At 39.5% G+C, this 21,423-nt stretch overlaps 1 protein-coding gene across 1 annotated transcript; it reads right to left on the reverse strand.

The window, feature by feature from the left end:
* Positions 1 to 1,150: 1,150 nt before the first annotated feature.
* On the reverse strand, positions 1,151 to 20,144 carry LOC104076850 (glycosyltransferase-like protein LARGE1; the record flags this gene model as incomplete). The annotated part of the gene is made up of 3 exons (XM_009577862.1): positions 1,151 to 1,276; positions 2,796 to 2,908; positions 20,036 to 20,144. Coding segments are annotated over 3 exons (348 nt in total), but the record flags the coding sequence as incomplete, so codon positions are not given.
* Between the last annotated feature and the right edge of the window lie 1,279 nt (positions 20,145 to 21,423).

Below are 21,423 nucleotides of genomic sequence, written 5' to 3' on the forward strand. Positions count from 1 at the left end.
CTGTCTTTTGGGAAGTGCAGCTTTTGAAATCAGTGTGTCGAGGGTGATTGATTTTCCCGTGTTCATATTGAACACTCCTGCTGTTACTCTACAAATTGTTACAAGGGAAAATTTGGTTAGATTTAGGAAATATATTGCACCATGAGGGTGGTCAAACTCTGGAACAGGGGGCCAGGGAGGTTGTGGAATCTCAGTCTTTGGAGACTTGACACTCAACTGCACAAGGCGCTGAGCAACCTGATCTAAGTTGGTCCTGCTCTGAGTGGGGTTTGGACCACTGGTTTCCAGAGGTCCCTTGTAACCTCTTCTATGGTTCTGTTTTTCTTTTTTTTTTTTCCTTAAACCTCATTTACTAAAGCATTCTCAAAACATAAATTAAGTATACGAACGTTAACTGAATTTTAAAATGAATTGCCAAAAACTACCTAATATTTACTGTGTTCTGATGTTACTAGTCTGCTCTGATGGAATCTACTGCTGTTTAGCCAGCCAGTCTTATTCTACACCTGGTAGAAGCTCAATCAATCAGCTTCAATTCCAAACTCTCTGCATGCTACATTTGAGTCTGGCCTTTCAAAATGACCACAGCACAATTGATGTTAATTTACCCATATCTGTTCAAATCCATCCTGCTTTTATATTCTACTTGACAATAGTGAAAAATGTGCTATTAAACTGATACTATAGCTTCATTTTATTACATTAACAGGTTTCTACTCAGCCTTTACTTCCAGGGCAAATCCTGGAAAAATGAGTGGCAGTGTGGCTAGGTTAAGTGTACACAAAGGCTAAATACGAAGTGTGCAAGGTCTTTAAATTTTGGCTAATGTATTGCTAGGTAGGGTCCGCCCAACCCTCTGTGAATTTCACTCCATAAATGATGTTGACTAAAGAGTTTCAAACTTGACCAGTACAAAAGAAAAGGTTTTGTATCACCTTGCCAAACCCCAAAGCAGCATGTATCTTTGACTTCTCCAGCAGTCAAAATGCACAAAGCCAAAGTCGTATTTGCTTCCCCTGTTTGGGTGTCCTCATAAACCTTATGTGTTAGTTTCCCCTCTACTTAAGGGACTTCATCTTTCTGTCACAGCGGAGTCTTGTATTCTCTGTTGCAAAGGATACCACCCATCCAACCTCCTGTAAAACATACCTTCAGGTCAGAGACATCTCTGTAGCACTGCTCGGAACGCGTGTGATCAGACAGCTGCACGTTCCAGAAACATGGGAGCTGGTAGACAAGGAAGGGATTTTGTTTGATGACTGCATTGAAGATATCCTAGCAGACAAAACCAGAGAAACAGTTGGGTACGTTGTTTCTACAGTGAGGTGATCTCAACCCCTCCCCGAGCTGACTGTCCTTCTCACCCTCACAGGGAGAAAGGCAAGTGGTTATGCAAGCTGAACTCTGCAAACCTTGCTTCGTAATTCTGTTTCCATAGAGAGCGCTATCAATCTAAGGGGTGACGTGTAGATCTGAACAAGAGGAACAGGCTCTCTTGACACACAGAGCTAATGGACTCCAGCAAAGTTTTCAAAGCATGTATCTTGTATTCCTGGCAAGAGATGTGGTTCCTCTTCTAGTCACCAGGGAGAGTAATATGCAGTAAATGACAAACCGCCTGCTGTTAGTAAGTACTGCATCACTTTTCAATAAAGGAGATGAAAGTAATCCTGGCAGTTGCGCTGCTTCAAGGTGAATTACTATGTGGGATTTTAGCTAGCACTTTATTGTTGCAACAAGTATTCTAGGTATTTCATGGAAAGTGCATGTAGGACAGATTTGCAGAACAGCCTACACCATGAGGGATAGAACATGTTCTGCCTCTATGCAGCCATCCATTTGGAGAAGCAAGTTACAAGGACAGTCTTGTGCTTAAGGTATTAGGGTAAGACATAAGCAACCTTGGAACACTCTGCAAAATTCTGCCCCATGCAGGTATTAGAAAGCAACTCAGGACCTAATGGAAAACACAGTGAAGTTGCAAGAATTTTAATGAACTTCAGTCGCTTTTGGATCAACCTGCAAGGATACTGTAGACAAGTGCACATCTCTACGTGCACAGTAAGCAGCATGCTTCCTTAGTGGTGACTGGTCATAAGCCAGATGTAGCTCAGAAGCAGTAGAAATATCTAAATATGATGCTGTATTGAGTTAATACACTCAATCTGTTGAGCAAGACTTACTGGTTCAGGTCCAGTACTACATTAACAGGGTTTCTGGATTTAAAACTGAGAGCTGGTAGGAAGTACAAAGAGAGTAAGTATGCATTTCTGTGTATAGGCACACTTTTTCTTCTTTTGGCCTCAGTTTCCCACCTGTGGCAGGGAGACTGCAGCACTTTTGTCTTCACAGGGGTGTTGCGGCAAGGAGTACATTAAAAAACTGCTGGGACTCATCTGCCAGAAACAGTAAAGAAATATCTAGAGACTCTTAAAACTAAAGTCTGCTTAGACAATAACCAGTAGGAAAAGACATAGTATATTTGGACTTCTAGTGTCTAGAGAGTTTTATGTTAAAGAAAGGAGGACAGAAAATTAAAGCTTGAAACCCCCATTTGTCAATCTCATGAATCATCTGTGCAGAGAAGGTAAAAATGTCAGTGTAGTAAGAGAAACCTCATGAGTAAATCTCCATTCCTCTCTTCCATGTTTTCCCCAGAACGATTCAACAAATGGTGACTACAAGCACAATATCTTTCCCCTGCCTTTTCCCACATCTCATCCCCTTTCCCTTTCTTACCTTCCTCAATCCATGGAGTAGTGGTTGCACCACTCGTCTGCAATGTCCTACTCACCTGGTCAGCCAGTGAAGTGGACAGCATACTCATTAACTCCCGCTCTGCCGTGAGTCTCCACATCTGCTCCCATTTCATCTTCCGTAACTTATCGAGAAGCAGCAAGATAACACCTGAAGGAAAACACAGTGCAGAGAACAAAAGACGCCATGATGTCCCATGCCAGTCAAGGCCCATCCTGTCTATGTGCTGACTCAGCAGTTAAAACAAGGACATGAGCTGAAATCTATCAGTGAAAACTACAGTCCTTATCCTGTGCTAACACAGGAAGTTGACTAAAAAAAGCTCCAGGTTTCAAGATGCCACTAAGAGAAAGTTTTCCTGAACCCCTGAGGCTGCAGAGAAGAAATGGAGAGATGGCATACGGACGAATGCTAGGTTATACAGGCTTGCAAGAAGGCTAAAGTAGCCAAAGAGGAGTGAAACTAGGAAGAAGAGAAGCAAGAGAAGGATGTTGTATTTCTAGTAGTCTCCTTAACTGATAAAGCTTGATTTCATTATGACATGATTAGCATTGGGATTATTCCATATAAAATGAACCAATACAGGTGATTCCCGTGATGGAGGTTAACTCCATCCAAAGGTCATTATCATTCCAAAGAGAATTAGACAATATCCTACAAGAAAGAAAGAATCAACCTCTTAACACTCTGAAGTGACCCTCCCACTCCTTATTCTGAAAAGCTACAGGCTCCAAGAGGATATTCTGTCAAGTCACTGTCTACAAGGGAAAGGGTAGAGACAATCCTGATTTACCTAGTATGACTCCGTTTCTGCCATCTTCACACTGAACAGAGATCTGCTTCTTCCAAAATCCCACTGTTTAAATTAATTTCTATCTGGCCTGAAACAAAGATTATGCTGAGACAAAGAGAATTTTGTCACTCATATAAAACATTTTACTCATTGTGTGTGGAGTGAAATCTGGCCCTTAATACTTACTGCGTAGGATGCAATACATAGACTGCATAAAATGAAATTGCAGCCCTTCCTCCACCTAGTAAGAAGTTAATCACCTGACACATCCGATTGCAATCCCTGCAACTTTTCTGAGTAACAGATTATCAATGCTGGTTACAACCTAGCCTTTGAGAGTGCCTGCCATTAAGGCAGCAAGTATTCATAGAGCAGGATCCTTAGATCAGAAAGTTACACTCGAAGGGAGAAAAGAGGTATCTCAACATGAATTGTTATTCCTCAATTGCTTTTTGTCTGGACAAAATCCCTAGTGTAGAAGAAGCGAAAACAGCAGAAGCAATGAAGCTGGATTGAAGCATCAGCAAAACCTTTCTTACAGCGTCTCAGAAAATTTTACTTGAAAAATTAATTTGGAAAGACTTAGATAAGAGCACCGTCATAGGGAATGAACGCAAACTGAAGGACCATAAAGGAAGAGTACCGATAAACAGCAGCCTAGCAGGCTGGCAGGAAGTGCCTAGGAAGAGCAACGATAGGTTCTGTGTTGTTTCACGTCTTCATTAGCAGAAGGGGGAAGTGAACAGAATAGTAATGACATCTGCAAGTGACATTACAAGAGGTCTTAAAAAAAAAATCATGGCAACTGTAGAGAAACATAACAGCTACACAGAAGAATATGAAATGGCAAAAAGCAGGTACTGGGAAAAGCTGCCCAAGGGAGTCTAGGATGATAAAACTAAAAGTAATGAGAATAAGCAAGGAAATGTATTCTCAGTACTTGAGAAAAGTTCTCCTAAACTCTTTCTGGTGAAATAATCTAAAAATGGCAGATAAAATGCTTTATTTCATGAGCCTTGAAAAATCAGACTACACTAAGATTAGCAAAAATACCTGGAACAATCCTGCAATGGTCGCAATAGAACAAAGGATGTTCCAGGTCATTCCCATCTTTAGTTTCTATGACATGGCAAATTTCTTTTTAGTAAAACTTGGCACTGCCATGAATAAAAAGAAAACCTCTTCTGGCAGTGAATTTTGTGGCCTATTTTAGTTCTGTTTTCCATTTCAGTCCATCTGGTTCCCAAAGATGCTGGAACCTGTACTGGAGGGATCCCTTTTCATCTTCAGTCAACCTTTCTGCTTCCAGCTGTTGGATTGGAAAGGGACGTATTGTCACAACATGCTACAACATATTTCTGCCAGTGTATTTGTCGTCTCTCCAGCATAACCGAAGCCTATTTGGAGTGTGTAATGTGCGTGCAATAGCTTCTACGAGAGCCATTGCGCATTGTCTGAAATTCTAGATCAACGTGAAGTGGACTCCTTGTGCTGCAGCAATAAACTGGGTGGGAAAAGCTCCTCTCTGGCAGTGGATTTTTTCCAGCTGGCAAGAACTGTCAGCTTTGTTTCAATAGTGAAATACAACTGAGGAGATTCTTCATTAAGAAAGATAAAGACTAATTGTAAGATTCAGTTAACTCTAATGTAATAGTATTTATAATTTATAGACAATAAAACATTTTTTCTTAATTTCTTTAAGCCTCCTCTCCGAGGAGGATGGGGGAAATGTTTAAATATGTGCAGTATTCTTCATTTTTTTGTGTTCCACTCGTATGCTAGCAACAGATTATGGCATCACAGCTAAAGAGATTATGCTGTCCTGAGGGGCTATCATGGTAGCAGCTGAGAGTAAAAGAGGCAGATGGGGTGGAAAAACCGGAATATATGTGAGAAAGGATGTATTAAATTATGATGCGATTATGGCTATTGAAAATATTCACAAGCTTTTAATGTTCCATCGTCAAGACTAATTTCGATGTGATTTCTATTTTAATTCACCTACAGGCTTGGGTTTAACACCTTTGTACAGCCTTTGTTCAGGGCTTCTCGCGCTATGGAATTCTAATTTACTGCTGCTGTAAAAATAACTACTGGAGAATATTTATAGCAAGTTTAAATATTTACTCATTAGTATTAGTGAGAGTAAGAGATTTCTACTAAGAGGAGAATTTAATACTATTCACCTAATTAGTGTTATTTAGTGCAAAAGCAAAGCAAAAGCATGTGTGTTGGGAACTTTTAAATAGTTCATGCAGAGGAAAAATTACCTTTTCTTCAGAACAGAGCACTTCAGTTTTACTTGTATATTGTTCTGTTACCAAAAGCAATCCTAACAAATGAAATAACTCCAATCTGCACAATTAGTTTGCAGACAAAGTGTCTGAAATAAGGAAAGGGAAATATTTGCCGTGGGAGCCCCTTCCCTCAGAGTCAAATTGACTGAAATCTCAGACTAAATTCAAGATGACATACAGCTGAACACAAAGGGAAAAGGGACTTACTCTCAGCTGCTGTGCTGGGGGAGAAAGAGACTGGAGGGAAAAAAAAAAAATCAAAGGAATATTTTATGAACATCTGGCTCCAGGCAGTGGGACTTCTCATCTTTTCGTGAGTGCGGCGTTTTCCTGCCCTAATCTCCCTGAGAAAAACAAAGGAAAAACTTGGCAGCAAATAAACAAAAAGAGAAAAGTGGCAACCCAAATGTCTCATGAGTATTAAACAAATTATCATCAGCCACAGAACACCCTATTTTCCTTATCCCGAGGAAATAGTTCAGGCATATACAGAGATGCAAATATCTCAAAGAGCTCTTGGAAAAATAATACTTTATTACTAAACCTGTGGAACACGTCCTCGTCTAGTTTTTACTTGAATGGCATTTTCTCTCCCTGCTTGATGAGACTTTGCTTGAACTACCAAAATCTGACAGATTCTGAATTGTTCAAACAAACAAGAAAGCAAACAAATAAACAAAGGAGTTTCAGGACATACACAAAAAACCCCAGCCCCAAAAGCAAAACAGGAAAAAAAAAGAAATTTGGTGAATAGATTGGAGAAAACAGGGCAAAAACCTGAATTAACATGTTTGGACTAAAACGTTTTAATAATGTTTTTCACTTCAAAAATGATACAACTTAAAAACCTGATTGAAAATGGTTACAAGACCTGAAAAGGAAAATAAATGTTTCATTCTGGGTCTAACAAAACTCGGGGGGTCACCAGAATTTTTTGTCCTTTTCCCATTTTTTGATTCAATCCGAAGCAAACTTTTTGTCTTTCCAATGTTTTGACTAAGCAATGGTTTCAGTAGATGCTTCAAGCCATCTCAGCAAAATAGTCTCTGTTTTTTTTGTTTATCTGCTCCAGAACAAAATATTTCATTTCATTTTCCTGAATAGTAAATTGGAAGTTTGCAGAAACATCAGCAATTTCCCTTGGAATGCTACCAAGCATCCCCACCTCTTGCTTCAGAAACACAAACTATGGCTTTTCCTGAAATTCAGAGAGGAACGTATAGTAGAGCTGGAGGTAATAAACAACATTTTAAGATAGAACAGAATCACTTACAGAAGCTATAGTGAAACTGGACAAGCTTTCAAACTCAATCAATTTATTACAATGGCCCTTTTAAGGTGGTTGAAAAAATACTCAGTGTTGCGCGGGAAAAAAATGTAAGCACCACTTTGCCTGTTTCTTTCAGGTGGAACAGGATGCTTTCGTGAGCTGTTGAGGCAATGCCATATTATGTGAGCAGCACCTCAGAACCTATCCTTGTCAGGTTTTTAAAAATTCTTCTCGAAACTAAGCCTGTAACAGTGAACCATCTAGACAGATAGCAAGTAGATACCATTACAATATCTGAGAAAGACAGGCAAGACGCACTTCAAAATGTATTATAAACGAATAGTGAGTTTTAAAAAAATTACTGGGATTTTACAATACTTAACCAGCATACCAAAGACCGTACACCAAACACTGAGTCTTAGACGCTGTAAGAAATAATGTTAAATAGGGCTGACATTATGGAGATTTGCTGCGATAAATAACTGACCCAGAGATTTAAGGCGGTACAAACAACAGTAAGCTACCATGCTTTCTGAAACAGATTTGGCACTAAAAAGTTGAGTTTAGTTTTAGGTGCTATGGAAGGGGCTTGGAGCTCTGCTATCCCAGGAGAAGCGCCATGATAGTGTTGACGGCTTAGTACTCTAGCAAATACTTATGCATGTTCTTTTAATTCCAATTTATTGTACCTGAAATCAATGGAAGTGGTCACAGTGTGTAATTTAGGAATGTGACTATGCCTTTGCTGGATCAGGGCCCAAATGACCAGTTTTGCTAAGGACTGCATTTGGAATCCACTGGGCCACACCACTCCACACCACTGACTGTGGCCTCTGCTCTCCACCCATAGTATCAAGAGCAAATAGAAAAACACAAGCATATGGCTGTTAGGGATTAAAAAATTGAATTAAAGCTGCAATTCCACATCAAGCCACTGCACGCATTTTTAAATCTTAATTTTAAGTCTTTGTTTGGATGAAAATCACAGCATTTATTTCACTTGATTTATAGACCATCTATCTAATTGCTGCTCATAATTTGACTAGCTGTATCATTAATATAATAAAACCACAGCTTATGTCTATAGCTTTTAACACAGTATGACCAAAGGACTGTCATTCTAACATATTTTTGGAGTATCCTGATATATTATTTAACTATGAACTTACATGCACCAGCCTTGTTCTCCAAAAAAGCCTTTCACAATGTAGAAAAAAGTAATAAAAACTTGCAGGGATGCACAATGTGTTAATTGAGAATAAACAATGACTCCATATTTGAACTTTTCTCTGAGAAAACTGAACAGGGATGAGGAGCTGTTTTGAAATGGAAAGTGGGTGTTCCTCCGGGCACGGTGACAGAATGCAATAGACCTTTTTTTCTCTGCACATGTATTGAAAGCGAAGCTGTGATAGAGTGCATTTTGAAACGTAGCGCAGTCACTCTGTTGGGAGCCTGGTTCCTCTTGAAGCTTTATAAACAATTTGTTTACACTTCCTGATGACCATTTAATGAAATGGAACACTTCTATTTTCTTTGTTCTCCTCTTCTGAAGTATGCTGTTTCTCCTTAGGCAGAATTAAGATGAAGGATATACTCGAGCATGATTCTAATTCCTTATAGAGCTACTGACTGTAGCTCAGAATTTCCTGGTTTTCTAATTGTTTCTTTATTGTTTAGATGCTATTCTTCCTGCGCAATTTGAAAAAAGATACATATGCTTTGTATCTTCTCTTTAATGACTTCCATTTCTGGGGAAATTTCTCCAACTTTCTTAAAGCCCCAACGGCTGCTACAGAAAATTTTCCTTGATTCAGGAGTCTAAAAGGAGAGGTGTCATGAGCCATAAGACTTTTAGGAAGTCTATGGAGGAAAACGTCTGCTACTTAAAGACCATCCTGGTAAGTAATGCTCTCCCCTCCTATCTTGCAGAGTCTTGTGAAGAGAAGTAACAATTCTGCAGGTCTCTCAGAGGTCAGAAGAAAAAACATCTCTAGACCTGGAGGAATTGGCTTTCTCTTACATAGATCCCGAGCGGTGCAAAGTCATACATTTTCCTGCCCAAATTGCTGATAAAGTTTTCCTAAATCCTATAATGGAAAACATCATGGATGGCAAAAAGACAAGTATTAGCAAAATCAGAAAGGGAAAGTAGAGTTTTTCCTAGCTGCTCTACTTGCTTTGGGTGTTAAGGAAGACACTAAGGATAGTAACCTTTCTCGAATCCCTGTGTTTCCTGAACCCTGTGCAAAGAGTTGTAGGAGATGAAAACCATCTGTGAAGAAGCTCCTTACATGGGTTTTAAAAAGCTCCTCAGTTTTCTTACAGCCTTTGCACTCCGTGACCCTTGTGAGCATACAGGGTACAGAGATTACATTTTAAAGGCAGTGGAAAGCAAATATTCCAGGGACTTCTCAGTTGGTGAACTAGGGAGATGGCTTCCAAGAGGGGAAAAAAAACCCGTAAGAGGCCAATCATTAAATTCTCTTGAAATTCAAAAGATTGGGAAAGATTTTGCTCAGAAAAAATCCAGAAGTTGTAAACCTCAGATAAGACATCTAACCTCAGACCAGCAAAGGGAGAGAGGAGGGAGCTTTCAGCTTCTATCTGCTGTAGCACAATGGCAATGACCAATCTAAATGGAGCAGAGGAGAGCTGTCTCAAAGATGTGTCTCACATCACTGCCATGCACAAGTATCACCCAACAGCTACTCAGTGTGCATCTCTGTACATGTCTGGAAGTCATGATGGAGGTGCCAAAAGTTGACACTAACGAAAAGATGTTCAGGTACCCATCTTATAATAAAGCACTTTGAAATGTGAGATTTAAAAAGAAAAGTGACATGGGAAATGTGGAAAATTTCTACAAAGTTTTAAAGAACTTTTCCTCTCTTCAATACTAAAAATGCAGTAAGTTCTCACACGGCAGGTTATCTGTGATTTCATTTGCTTGGGTGCTGAGGTGACTTCAGTTGAGAGGAAAACGAAGTCCCCATTAAATACATATTTAAGTGATAAAGTCAGAAAGGATAATTTTTAGCTCTTGCATAACAGAGGCCATAAGATTTTTCAAAAATCAATTTGTGTTTTAACTAGACCGTAACTTCTAGAAAAACATTCAGTCTTGATTTAAAAATTTACAATAATGGGTAATCTATCACAAACTTTGATAACTTATTCCAATGCATAATTATCCTGATGAAGGATACTTCCCTTATTTCTAATTTGAACATGTCTTTGAACTTGCAGTCATTTGATCTTGATGAACCTTTGCTAAATTGGCAAGCCCTCTATTAAGAAATGTTATTTTCTCCTGCAGATACTAATAAGCTATGATCAAACTATCCCTTGACTCGCTCCCAGATAAGCTCCTGGAGCCATTTTTCCCAAATTTATGGGAAATTTTCCTGTATTTTCTTTGAACTTTTTTAATTTATAAGTACTCACCTTTGACCTGTGGAGATTAGACCTGGACAAGTAGCTAAATCCACATTTTAAAATATATCCACTCCAAGAAGTGATCCCTAGTACCCAGATCAAGGACTATGGAGTGGTTCTACACACACTGTACAGGGTCTAGCTCTTTACTGAGCAGGCTGGCCACATTAATGCTACATAGTACTTGTCTCTGAGGGCCTAGTTTGTGTTCTTTCAGTTTTTAGACGTAATTATTTTGTTTGCATTTCTCAGTGTCCAACATTATGAGAGAGCCATGTTACAATTTGCTAAATTGGAGGGTTTTTAGTATGGAACTGAGGGTCTATGTTGTGTGCACTGGAGAATGTCATCAGGGCATGTGGGAATATTACAGAGTGTGAAGTCTTCTGATGCAGTGTTGAAAGGACTGGAAAGAGGTGCCTATCCATACTACCTTCCAGAAATACTTCTTGGAGTGAACTATCAACAAATTACACTCAATATTTTTCTTTTTTCTTGACAAAAGACAGGTTGCTCCCTGAGAAAGACAGGTTAGCAACTAATTTCTGTGTCCTGTGGATGATCAGTGAGCCAAGTGAAGAATGAACTAGGGAGCTAGATTATCTGACAATGTAGACATCCAGCATGTCAGGATTAAAGAGCCTACACCCAATAGAAAAGAAATATATCTCCCGTACTCATACTCGAAATGTCCCTGTTTATACATCCAATGATCACACAAAGTATTTTGACAACCATATTAAATCTGGAGTTTATGTTCCTCTGATTATCCATCCTGGACTGATTCTCTTCATCTCTTCCTTCTTTCTTAGTGTACAATTTTACATGTCAGTGCCTCAAAACATGGAAGTGCGAGTGACTGTCACAACTCTACATCAAGCCAGCGTAACTGGACTTTGGGTGAGCTGTCCTGAACAGGAATCCCAGAATAGTACGGACTGTACAGGATTACTGTGCAGGAGGTGCAGTCATTGAACCTCCCTGTGCAGGCATGTTTGGAAAAAGGGACCACACAAAGCTTGTTTCCATGGATAAAAACTGAGGAGGTTTGCTGGAATTCACTGAATATTTGCCCTAATGAAAGCAAGTACATCTTCCAAAACTAGTCTATCTTGGACTCTCCACCAAAGAATCACCCACCTTTAAAAGAAAAAAAAATCTGTTTCTTGATCCTCAGCTCCTGTAAATCATCGTAGGTCTATTTAACTCAAGAGTCAGGCATTTATATCAGATCTGGACCTTATCCGTGATGCTTATCTATGTTTTTTTCTTCCTCAGAAAGCAGCAAAAAGTGAAAGGCAACAGGGAACATTGCTTTAAATTATGTGGGGGTTTTTTGGTTTTGTTTTGATCCTCTCAAAAGCATCATATTTAATAGGGGTTGAAATGTCAACAATTTTACAAGGTTTCCACTTCGGACTAAGCGAAGAGGAAAAATGCACCCTGCACAGGTGATAATTATTTTGGCTGGCTTCTAATATTAACAGTAGTCCACAAGGCTAATTGTAGGGATGGGCACAATGAGTAAGAACCAGTCACAGCTTTTCTTGGCCTGGTGTTCAGTCGGTGCCCTAGCAACAGTGGAGGAAATGTGGCTCATGGGCTGAACAGTCTCTCAGGTATTTCTTTGTAGTTGGATGACAAAGAGGTTTGGGGATTTTGCATTCAGAAGCAACCAGACAACATTTTTTTTCCCCTCTTAATGGGCAGTTTATTGACTGGACGAGATTCAGGAGGAATAGAACGTTCTAAGAAATGGATTAGGGGAAGGAAAGCAGCAGCACAGAATGAACAGGCCTAAAAATTAATTATAGCGTTTTTTAAAAAAGGAAACATAAAGCACTTTAATGCAACGATTTCACCCAAAGGTCAGCTGCAGGTTAATCCTTCCTCCACGACCATTTCTCTTCTAGTAACAGAGGGACAGAATTAGGTTCACAGCAGAAATAGAGGGATGCATTTGCGTAAGGAGAAAATGTGTGTGGAGCTCATAGCATGCTCATAGCCAAACTGAGGTTTAGTTTGGATAGGCAGACTATAAGGTGCCTGGAAAGTAAGTTGGACTGCCAAGCTCAAAGGGTTGTGTTCAGCAATAAAACATTCCGATGGTAGCCAGTTACAAGTGATGTTCCACTAGAGTTGATACTGGGGCTGATACTATTTAACATCTTGATTAATGAGCTGGAGATGAGATAAAATGCATCCTCAGCAATGCCACACATGACACCAAATTGGGGGCTGTGGCCAATACTCTGGGAATAGGGCTGCTATTTGGAAGGACCTTGACAGGCTGGACGAGTGGGTTAAGAAAAAGCTCATAAAGTTCAACGAAAAGTCCTGCATGAGACTATTCCTGAATGGACAGTACAGGCTGGAAGACAAGTGGCTAGAAAGGAGCTTTTCAGGAAAAGTCCTAGGGGGCTTGATGGACAGCAAGTTGAACATAAGCCAGCAGTGCGACCTTGCGGCAAAGGCGACCAACCACATCCTGGGCTACATTAGCGCCTTACGTCAAGGGAAGTGATTACCACTCTTTACTCAGCACTTGTAAGACCACATCAGAAATACTGTTTTGGATTCCTCAGTCAAATAAAGACACTGACATGCTGGACCAAGTCCACCGGAGAGCAACCACAATGGTCAGAGGCCTGGAGGGCATGTATGAGGAGAAGCTGAGAGAACTGGGCTTGTTCAGCCTGGAAAAGAGAAGGCTAAGGGGATCTCTTATGGCTGTCTACAACTACTTAACGGAGCCAAACTCTTCTAAGAGACAGAATGAAAGGTAACTGACACAAATTGCAGCAAAGGAAATTCTAATTACATATTAGGAATTTTTACTTTTATTTTTTACTTTTCTCACCAAGACAGTAGCCAAATACAGGAACAGGTTGCCTTGAGAGGTATCCTTGGAGATACTAAAAACTCAGTTGGAAAAGGCCCTGAGCAATCTGAGTTGGCTTTCAGTCCTAAGAGGACCAGACCTCTGGAGATCCTTTCTGACCTAAATTGCCTATAACTCTATGATCCTACCTGGGAAAGCTTCTCTTTTCACTGTCTCTGCTAAGGCTGTGAGAGCAACCATGTATAAAACTATCTGTATATATAGGGTATTGCAGTGCACCTGTCCTCTCCTGAGCTCAGTTCAACAAAGACCAGTGGAGGAGTGAGGGTTGAAGAGCTACAGCAGGAACAATGAAAGTCAGGATGTAGCTGAACATAGAGACAGAAGAAAGACAATGGGGAAAGAATTGAGCTGCTTCTTCTGAGATCTCAGTGTCCACTCAATTTTGCAGATTCTTCTTTCTCAAAAGTCTCTTGACATTTTTTTAAAGGGGAAAGGTTTGTCCTGAACCTAGTTTGCTCTAACAGTAAAATGATTAAAGCATAGTGATTTCTGTAGCCAATAGCACCTAAGAGAGTGACCTCACTATGACCAAATTCAACTGTTTTTTGTTGGCACCCTCTTAGAGGTGACAGCTTTGATGCAAGGGTGTAGAAAGACATCTTAGTTACTCTGCTACTTTATTGACAGGCACCAGGCTACCTGTTAGAGTCCAAAGATGGAGTCCAATTGTGATGCCTCTTTCTTTGCTCTGGGACTATGGCTAAAACTTCTGTTTCTGTATCTACAAAAAGGAACTGTATTTACAAAATCACTTATATGAACACAATGAGAAACTGGAAAGTGAATTTGCATTTCAGAAGAAAAACTACTGGTTTTACTATTACTATGCATTTGTCTGGGGTTCTCCTGTCATATAATAGAAGTTTTTGTTCTCAGTTTAGGTACTTGGATGCCTCTACTAAGCTTTTATGTGCAAATCTTTCATCTAAATTTAACCTGCTAATGACGGTCCCTTTATAATAAAGAGAGGGCATTTCAGAGTGCTGGACAACATAATTACTCATCAAGCTATGTATGTTCACATAAAGAACTGTCTTGATCAAGCTAAAAGTACCACACTTCAGAATGACTCTTTAAATCATTAGATTGGAATACTACATATATATATGTCCTATTTATGTACATTACATGGAGAACTTTACATTATGAACTCAGGTCAGACCAGTAAAAAACCCCAAACTAGGACAATTTAATCAACTAAGAAGAAATACTTTTTATTTACTCCAATACAATGGAAACTAGAATCTGGTATAGACTGTCTGAATGCCATTGGTTTTTTATCACAGGTTTCTTAGGAGATGAAAGTTTTCAGTGTTTCAAAGAAAGCCAGGTGTTGTTTTTTAAAAAAAAGACAGTTATTGCAGGGTCTGATAGATTCAATTGCTAAGGAGCAGAGGATGTATCTCAGAGAATGCAATGAACAGTAGACTAATTCAGCCGCAGCAATGCCATTACTACCTGGATAGGCCTCTCAAACTAGAGGCACCATTTTCAAAATCAAATACATATTGACCCTCATTTCAGAAATGTCAAGCATGCTGTAAACAAGTTCTCAGTACATCACGTACTTTAGAAACTGCATGAGAAAGACTGGAAAGGAAGCTATTCTTTGAGGGTAGTCAGCTTTAAGATAGCTTATTTTTAAGTGCAAGCTACAGATTATAGCCAACAAAGAGAGAGATGTGGTCATCAAAAGCAGAATTATCATTTTAGCTTCCCACCACTGACACAAACAGACTGACATTTCCTATTGAGCCTAAAAGCAACAATGCGTTGGCACTTCCGAAACTACTACCTGTACAACGTGCATGATACCTGTACTTCAGATGCATCTTTGTGTGTTATAAAGCGTATGTGTATCAGTATGCTTTGCACTGATAACAATATTTGCTGAATGAGCTCACAGTATCTTAAATAAGGAATAATCTAATCCAAAAAACTGGTACAGTGGGAGTCTGAGTAGGTGAAGAAAGTACTACTTTTTGCCTTGACATTGGTGTTGGACTTAACTTTTTCTTTTTTTTTTTAATCATTAAAATGTATTTTTCTGCTATTTGCAAAGACTCTTGTACTTAGAACCAAACCTAATGATACCAGTTCCTGTAGCCAATGTTTTCTGTAATGGGAGATAGAAATATTGCAATGGCTTTTAAAGAGGGCATGGCTAAACTGAGTCAGGCCTCGATGGTGGCTATTTAAAGGTTCTGTAAACCATGAGTTTTCTGACTTCTTCATTCACTGAGACAATTTGGAAAAATCTCCTCTCTCAAGCAACCGCTATACTCCTTTCTTTACACCATGGAGAAAAGCACTAGTTTTAGTCAGAATCTATGGAATATAGTTTGTAAATTAGTGCTATATTCAGATGGCTGTCATGGAATTCTGACTCTTCCAGGGGGAAAAGAAAGCGTTTTGGTAACAGGTCTATCCAGAATTAGGCAACAATAACTATTTAAAGCATTAATTGTGAGGATTTATAAAAACCAGAAATGTCTGATTAAGTTGAAAGTGCTCAGCACTTAACATCAGATCCATTATCATAATGTTGTGAGCAGAAGCCCGTGGATCTCAGATGAAAACGGTTATCGTGTTTCTGGAGCAGGACCACAGGCAGTTCCGTGACCACCACCACCTCATTTTGCACTGCTTTACTAGTCATTTGCTTTCTGCACTGAAGATGCACAGTATCATCACGAAGAAGCACAAGATGTGATCCAGTCTAATTTCATATAAACAGTCTGACCTACACTTGTCTTTATTATTCACAATTGTTAAATATTATACAAAAATGACATAACATATGCTTCCCACTTCCAATTCATTTTCCATGGATCCTTTTTTTCAGGGAAACAATAAAGGAAAGAGATTCATTCTAGCATTCTTCCAGTCATTACAAACATGGGAGTAATAATGCACAGTGCACGGGTAGCCTGGTAATCGTTAGGTGCTAGCCATTCCCTTCTGTTCTCAATCCACAAATCTGGTAATGTGCCACCTCTCAGCGTGGGAGTATGAATCCTCAGCTCAAGCTGTTGAGACACCTCCTTACAGTATCTAGTAGTTGCACTGAGCAGTGTATTTCAGATGAGCCTCAAATCTTCAGGACAGGCTTCTGTAGCCTAGAAATCTGAAGTCCCCTGGGCCAAAGTTTTTACAAATGCCCCCCTGACACCCAAATTACAGGCACAGATCCATCCTAAAGCTCCAGTTGAAAGGCATGGAGTCCATTCCCAGCTGATGTAAGTTGGCCCTCTGCACGAAAGCCAGAGAAGAGAGCCGATTCACACTAGCTGAGGAATTGGCCTGAAATCATGGTAACAGTCACCAGAAACTGCTTTTAAAAGCTGTTTTCCACCATGATGGAAAGTATAAAGCAGACAAAGTACTAAAAGCTTTTCTGGTTAGAATTTCTTTGACAAGATATTTTTCTGAGGACTAAGATGACTGTTACTCCAGAAATGAACATCAAACCATACAGTGCAATTCTGGAGCTGTCAGTTTAACATCTGTAAAGAGAAAAATCATAGTGCGGCTCAGGTAATACTTTTGAAAGCACAGTTCAGTCAGTGAAAGACGATATAGATTATACAGAGAGAAAAGTCTGCTTTAACTAATGTATGAGGAGTCTGTAAGAGTTAATCTCAGTGTAGACAAGCAAAATGGAGTGGACGATATATAAAAAAAGTATTTGATTAAGCAGTTTACTGAGTTTCGGCCAATGAGGTACAGAAAAAACCTGGGTACCTTTGTGGTACAGAGGGAACTGTGTTTAAAATGGCTTGAGGAAGGGAATGTTACCTCAAATAAAGAATGGTTCTACCCAAGAACATTTCAAACACCCATTAAATTGTCACTGAACTGACTTTTGAGTTTGGTCTGATTTTCCTAAGATTGTATTATCATGGATTAAAGTATGACTTGGATTATCTGCCTGTGCAAATGAGTAAGAAGGATGAAAAACAACCAAATAAATTCTTTCCTTGAAAACCTGTATTGGCTGTCAGGTGTCCAGACCATTTGGTCTGGACACACAGGAATAGGAGAACACACGTGCTTACTGAGTTTAAAGAGCTAGTGGAGAAGGAACAAACACACCTTTGGCTTTAATGTATCTGCCTTCTGGGACTCCCCCAACCTATATGTTGTCCAGAGTGGCTCAGACATAGAAAGGTAGTAGTAAAAGATAAATTATTTGCTTCAGAAATTGGGGGGAAGCAGCAGAAGAATTTTGACTTTGAGGGGTGATTCTGCATCAGATCTGCCAGGATTGGGTCTGGTTGAAGAGGCTCACGTGAAAATCTTTTTTCTTAGGATTGTATCCTAGGACTGTAATAAACACTCTCCCAAGAGCAAGAGCAAAGTCTGTCTGAGAGCTTCCCCCTGATCCAGCTTTGTTTAGCTCATTAAAGTTTCAGGGTTTTGTACTGTTCCTAAGTACAACTCTAAGCACCTGAATTTTTGAGTCTCCCCTTTCCTGGCCCACTGTCTTTCATGAGTGTTTTGCTTAGAGTTATTGCTTCTCTTTCCTGTCCCTCCCCTTTAGTTTTCTGAATCCTCCTTGGCCACAGTGTTGTGTTCAGTGTCAATTATTTTGATTTACTGAACACATCAAACAAGCTCCAGTTTCACTTGCTAGTTCATCTTCCTTGAGAGATTTATACCTCCAGTCTCTGCTACAATGGCAAACAATGAATTCAATTACGAAAATTATAGTAAATGATGCTGATTCTGTCAATAACATCGTTTGCTACTTCTCAGAGGTTGCACTGTTTAACTCAGTGACCTCTTGTTCCATGTACTTGAAAAAACATCATTCTACTTCTTACGATCACTTGTCAACCTTCCATTCATTATCTACCTTCTGGTCTTCTTTCCAAAAAAAAGAAAGTTTTTATAGCTACAGGTGAGTTATCTGAAGAAAGAAATTGTGAGCAGACTAAAATCATTGACAGGATTATGCATGGCCTGGTAGGTATGTATTAACACACACCAAGAATTAACACAAGCAATGTTATGTGAAGGACTGCAGACATTCAATAATTTTTGCTTTCAGTGTAAGAATTTTGTGATATACCGACATTTGGCATCCCTATAAGACATTTGGAACAGCAAGTTAAGACAGTACAAATTAAAGCTTTACAGCATTTTTATTTACATAATTGCATTTTAGATACTACCAACCATACATTTCTGGGTTATTCTAATGTTACATGGTTGTGACACATTTCTCTCTGCCACCATTAAAATGGCAGAAAGGAAAAAGCAAAAATGCAGCAGAAAGAAAGTAACTATAAAAGGTGGTCTTCTCTCAGTAGAACAAAAGATACTGCTTTGTGGTGTAACACTGAACAGAACTGACATCAACAAGTTTAGTTTTCAGGTTTCGGGACAAATCCATGAAACTTAGCTCTGTCTCATGCTTTTGGGGGGGTAGGGGGAAGGGGCGGGCAGCCCAAGCCTTTGTATATGCAATTCTGCTCTGGCAAATGGAGAACCTGGAAACAAACCTCTTTTGCCAAAATCTCGTATCCGTATCTATCTGTGTTCTGTTAGGCTATTCTTTTGAACATTTTCACAGAACAGAGATGCTTTGCAGAGGCTGAAATACAAATTCACAAAACCTGGCATGATTCCCCCAAATATACAAAGGAATATAGAAATACAGATGACCCAACCACAACTTGTGCAATCCTTTTTCTAGTTGTCTGTTTAATTCAATCCAGTATATTCTGCGAAGCAAATCCACTATTATGGTGAATAATTTCCTGATAGTGCAGGGATATTTAAATGGACTCATCTTTTCTAAATGGAGGCTTCACCATCTGTTCTGCCCTTTTATTACAAATAGAGAGGGAACCTAACTCACTGCATCAGTATGTAAAGCCTAGCACCAAAGTGATTTAGATGTATATGTGTGTTCTTTATGCACCTGTATGTTTTCTCACATACCAAACACAAATCAGTGGGAAGACCTGTCTCTTGTAACCTAATAAATTCTCTGATCTAGTGCCTTTATTCCTTTCTCACGGCAGCAGAAATTGATGGCCAGTAGTTTGCATTTTATTAGGACAATTATGACCCTGTTGCTGTCCTGCAGGAGTTATATCTTTATTGGGCTGACATTTTGTGATACCATTTACCTCTTTACAGAAAATGACCCTTGATTCCTATTCTTTCCCTCTTGCTGGGCCTACATACGCTTCATCATGGACAGAAATCTTGTAGGAGATGTGCTGAGGATGTGTCTTGCCTACATACGCTTCATCATGGACAGAGATCTTGTAGGAGATGTGCTGAGGATGTGTCAGACTGCTGAAAAGCTCTGTCCTTTCCCAAGGGATGCCATACAATCTCTCTTAAGACCATTTAGAGAAAGAACATATTATCCTCAGAGTACCATGAGACCAGAAACTCCAAAATGCATCACACTGCATCATTTTTACTGCTTTAAATGACAAATTTTGCAGTAGGTTGGAAAGGGAGGTGCAAATTACCACGTCTCATATCTCTACACCAGGAGACTGATTGCATGCTTAATGGAAATGTTAATTCAAAGAAAACCCTCAGGGCCTACCTGTGTTGTAGCCCCTCCCAAGCGCGGGCCAGGGCCGATGATTCTTCCAAAGGTTACCCAAATACCAATCACTCTGGTTCTCCACCAAGCCAAGAACCTGCTGCCCTGGAAATGAGCAAATTGCAAAACGATCATGAGACAAAAGACAGTCAATTAATGGAAAACAAACATGAAATCTGCAGAGGGACAGCCAGTGGAAAGAGAAGACAGAAGTTTGGGTGCTGCCTTCCTTTCGCGCATTCAGAAGATGCCTTCTCATGTAACAGAGAGCGAGCCTGGCACAGCAAACTCAGCACGGCTCATTTCTTTCCTTCTCCCCTGGCTAGTCTGAGTAATTAAACACTGTGGGAACCTTTGTCATGCTGACAAAAATATATCACCCAGACAAATCTGAATGCTGCTTGATTTTGGAATACAATGATGGAGAATCCTCCTAGTGAGAAGCGAGTGTTGGTAAAATGATCATCTAATATGAAGATCTGTTCATACTCTGATGGAGATAATATAATTGAAGAACAAGGCTCAGTATAACATATTATTCTCTCCCCATGCTCCCCCCGACTAGTTTCAGAGATTTTTTTGCAGTCACAACGGAAATCCCTTTTGCTCAGGAAAATATTGGATTCTAAGAGTTTACCTATATATGAAAGTTGCACTGTTATAATTTAAGACACTAATTTAGAAGTCATTTAGATAAGTCTCTGTGGAATGCTGCACAGAAATTATGATTTCAGTTTTAGATGGGCTTATTTTGGTTTAGCTTACATTGATTAGCAGCTGGCTTCAGCTAGAGTAAAACATGCTTTAAATCAAAGGTGTCTAGAAGGTTTGCACTGCTTAAAAATCAACTGAAAAGTGAATGTTTGTATAGATAAGGACTTAATTATCTATCCTGAAATATGCTGTATAAAATGTAAATAAGAGAAGTGATTGAAATGATGCTCTGGTGACGGTGGATAGAGAAAAGGGGAAAAATGCATTTGGATCTAGTCAAAGAAAGAAAAGGGAATGCTGTTTTGACAGAGGGACCCACTCAGTGAGGGCACTAAGACTGGGACTGGAAATTATTTTGCAACCTTTTGAGAAAGCAATTAAGCATCATGCTCTGAAGGCACATTTTCAAATCCCAGCTATGCTCATAAAACTGGGTGTATGGTCACAGCAGTGCACTGAAAGCATTAAATGATCATTAGATGTTGCTTACGTAGGATCATAATTGTATTACTAAAATTTCAGTATGGCCCAAGACAAGATTGGGCTGAGAAGCAAGACATAAAGACAGAAGTGATTAATTCAATTTTATAATCGGCTAGGAAGACGTTAGGATACTTCAGGTGATTGCGATACTCTTCCTGTGGTATCTCTAACTCAGTGGAACATCAGTAACC

Source organism: Fulmarus glacialis, unplaced genomic scaffold (assembly GCF_000690835.1).
Source record: "Fulmarus glacialis isolate BGI_N327 unplaced genomic scaffold, ASM69083v1 scaffold9915, whole genome shotgun sequence".
Taxonomy (NCBI): Eukaryota; Metazoa; Chordata; class Aves; order Procellariiformes; family Procellariidae; genus Fulmarus; species Fulmarus glacialis.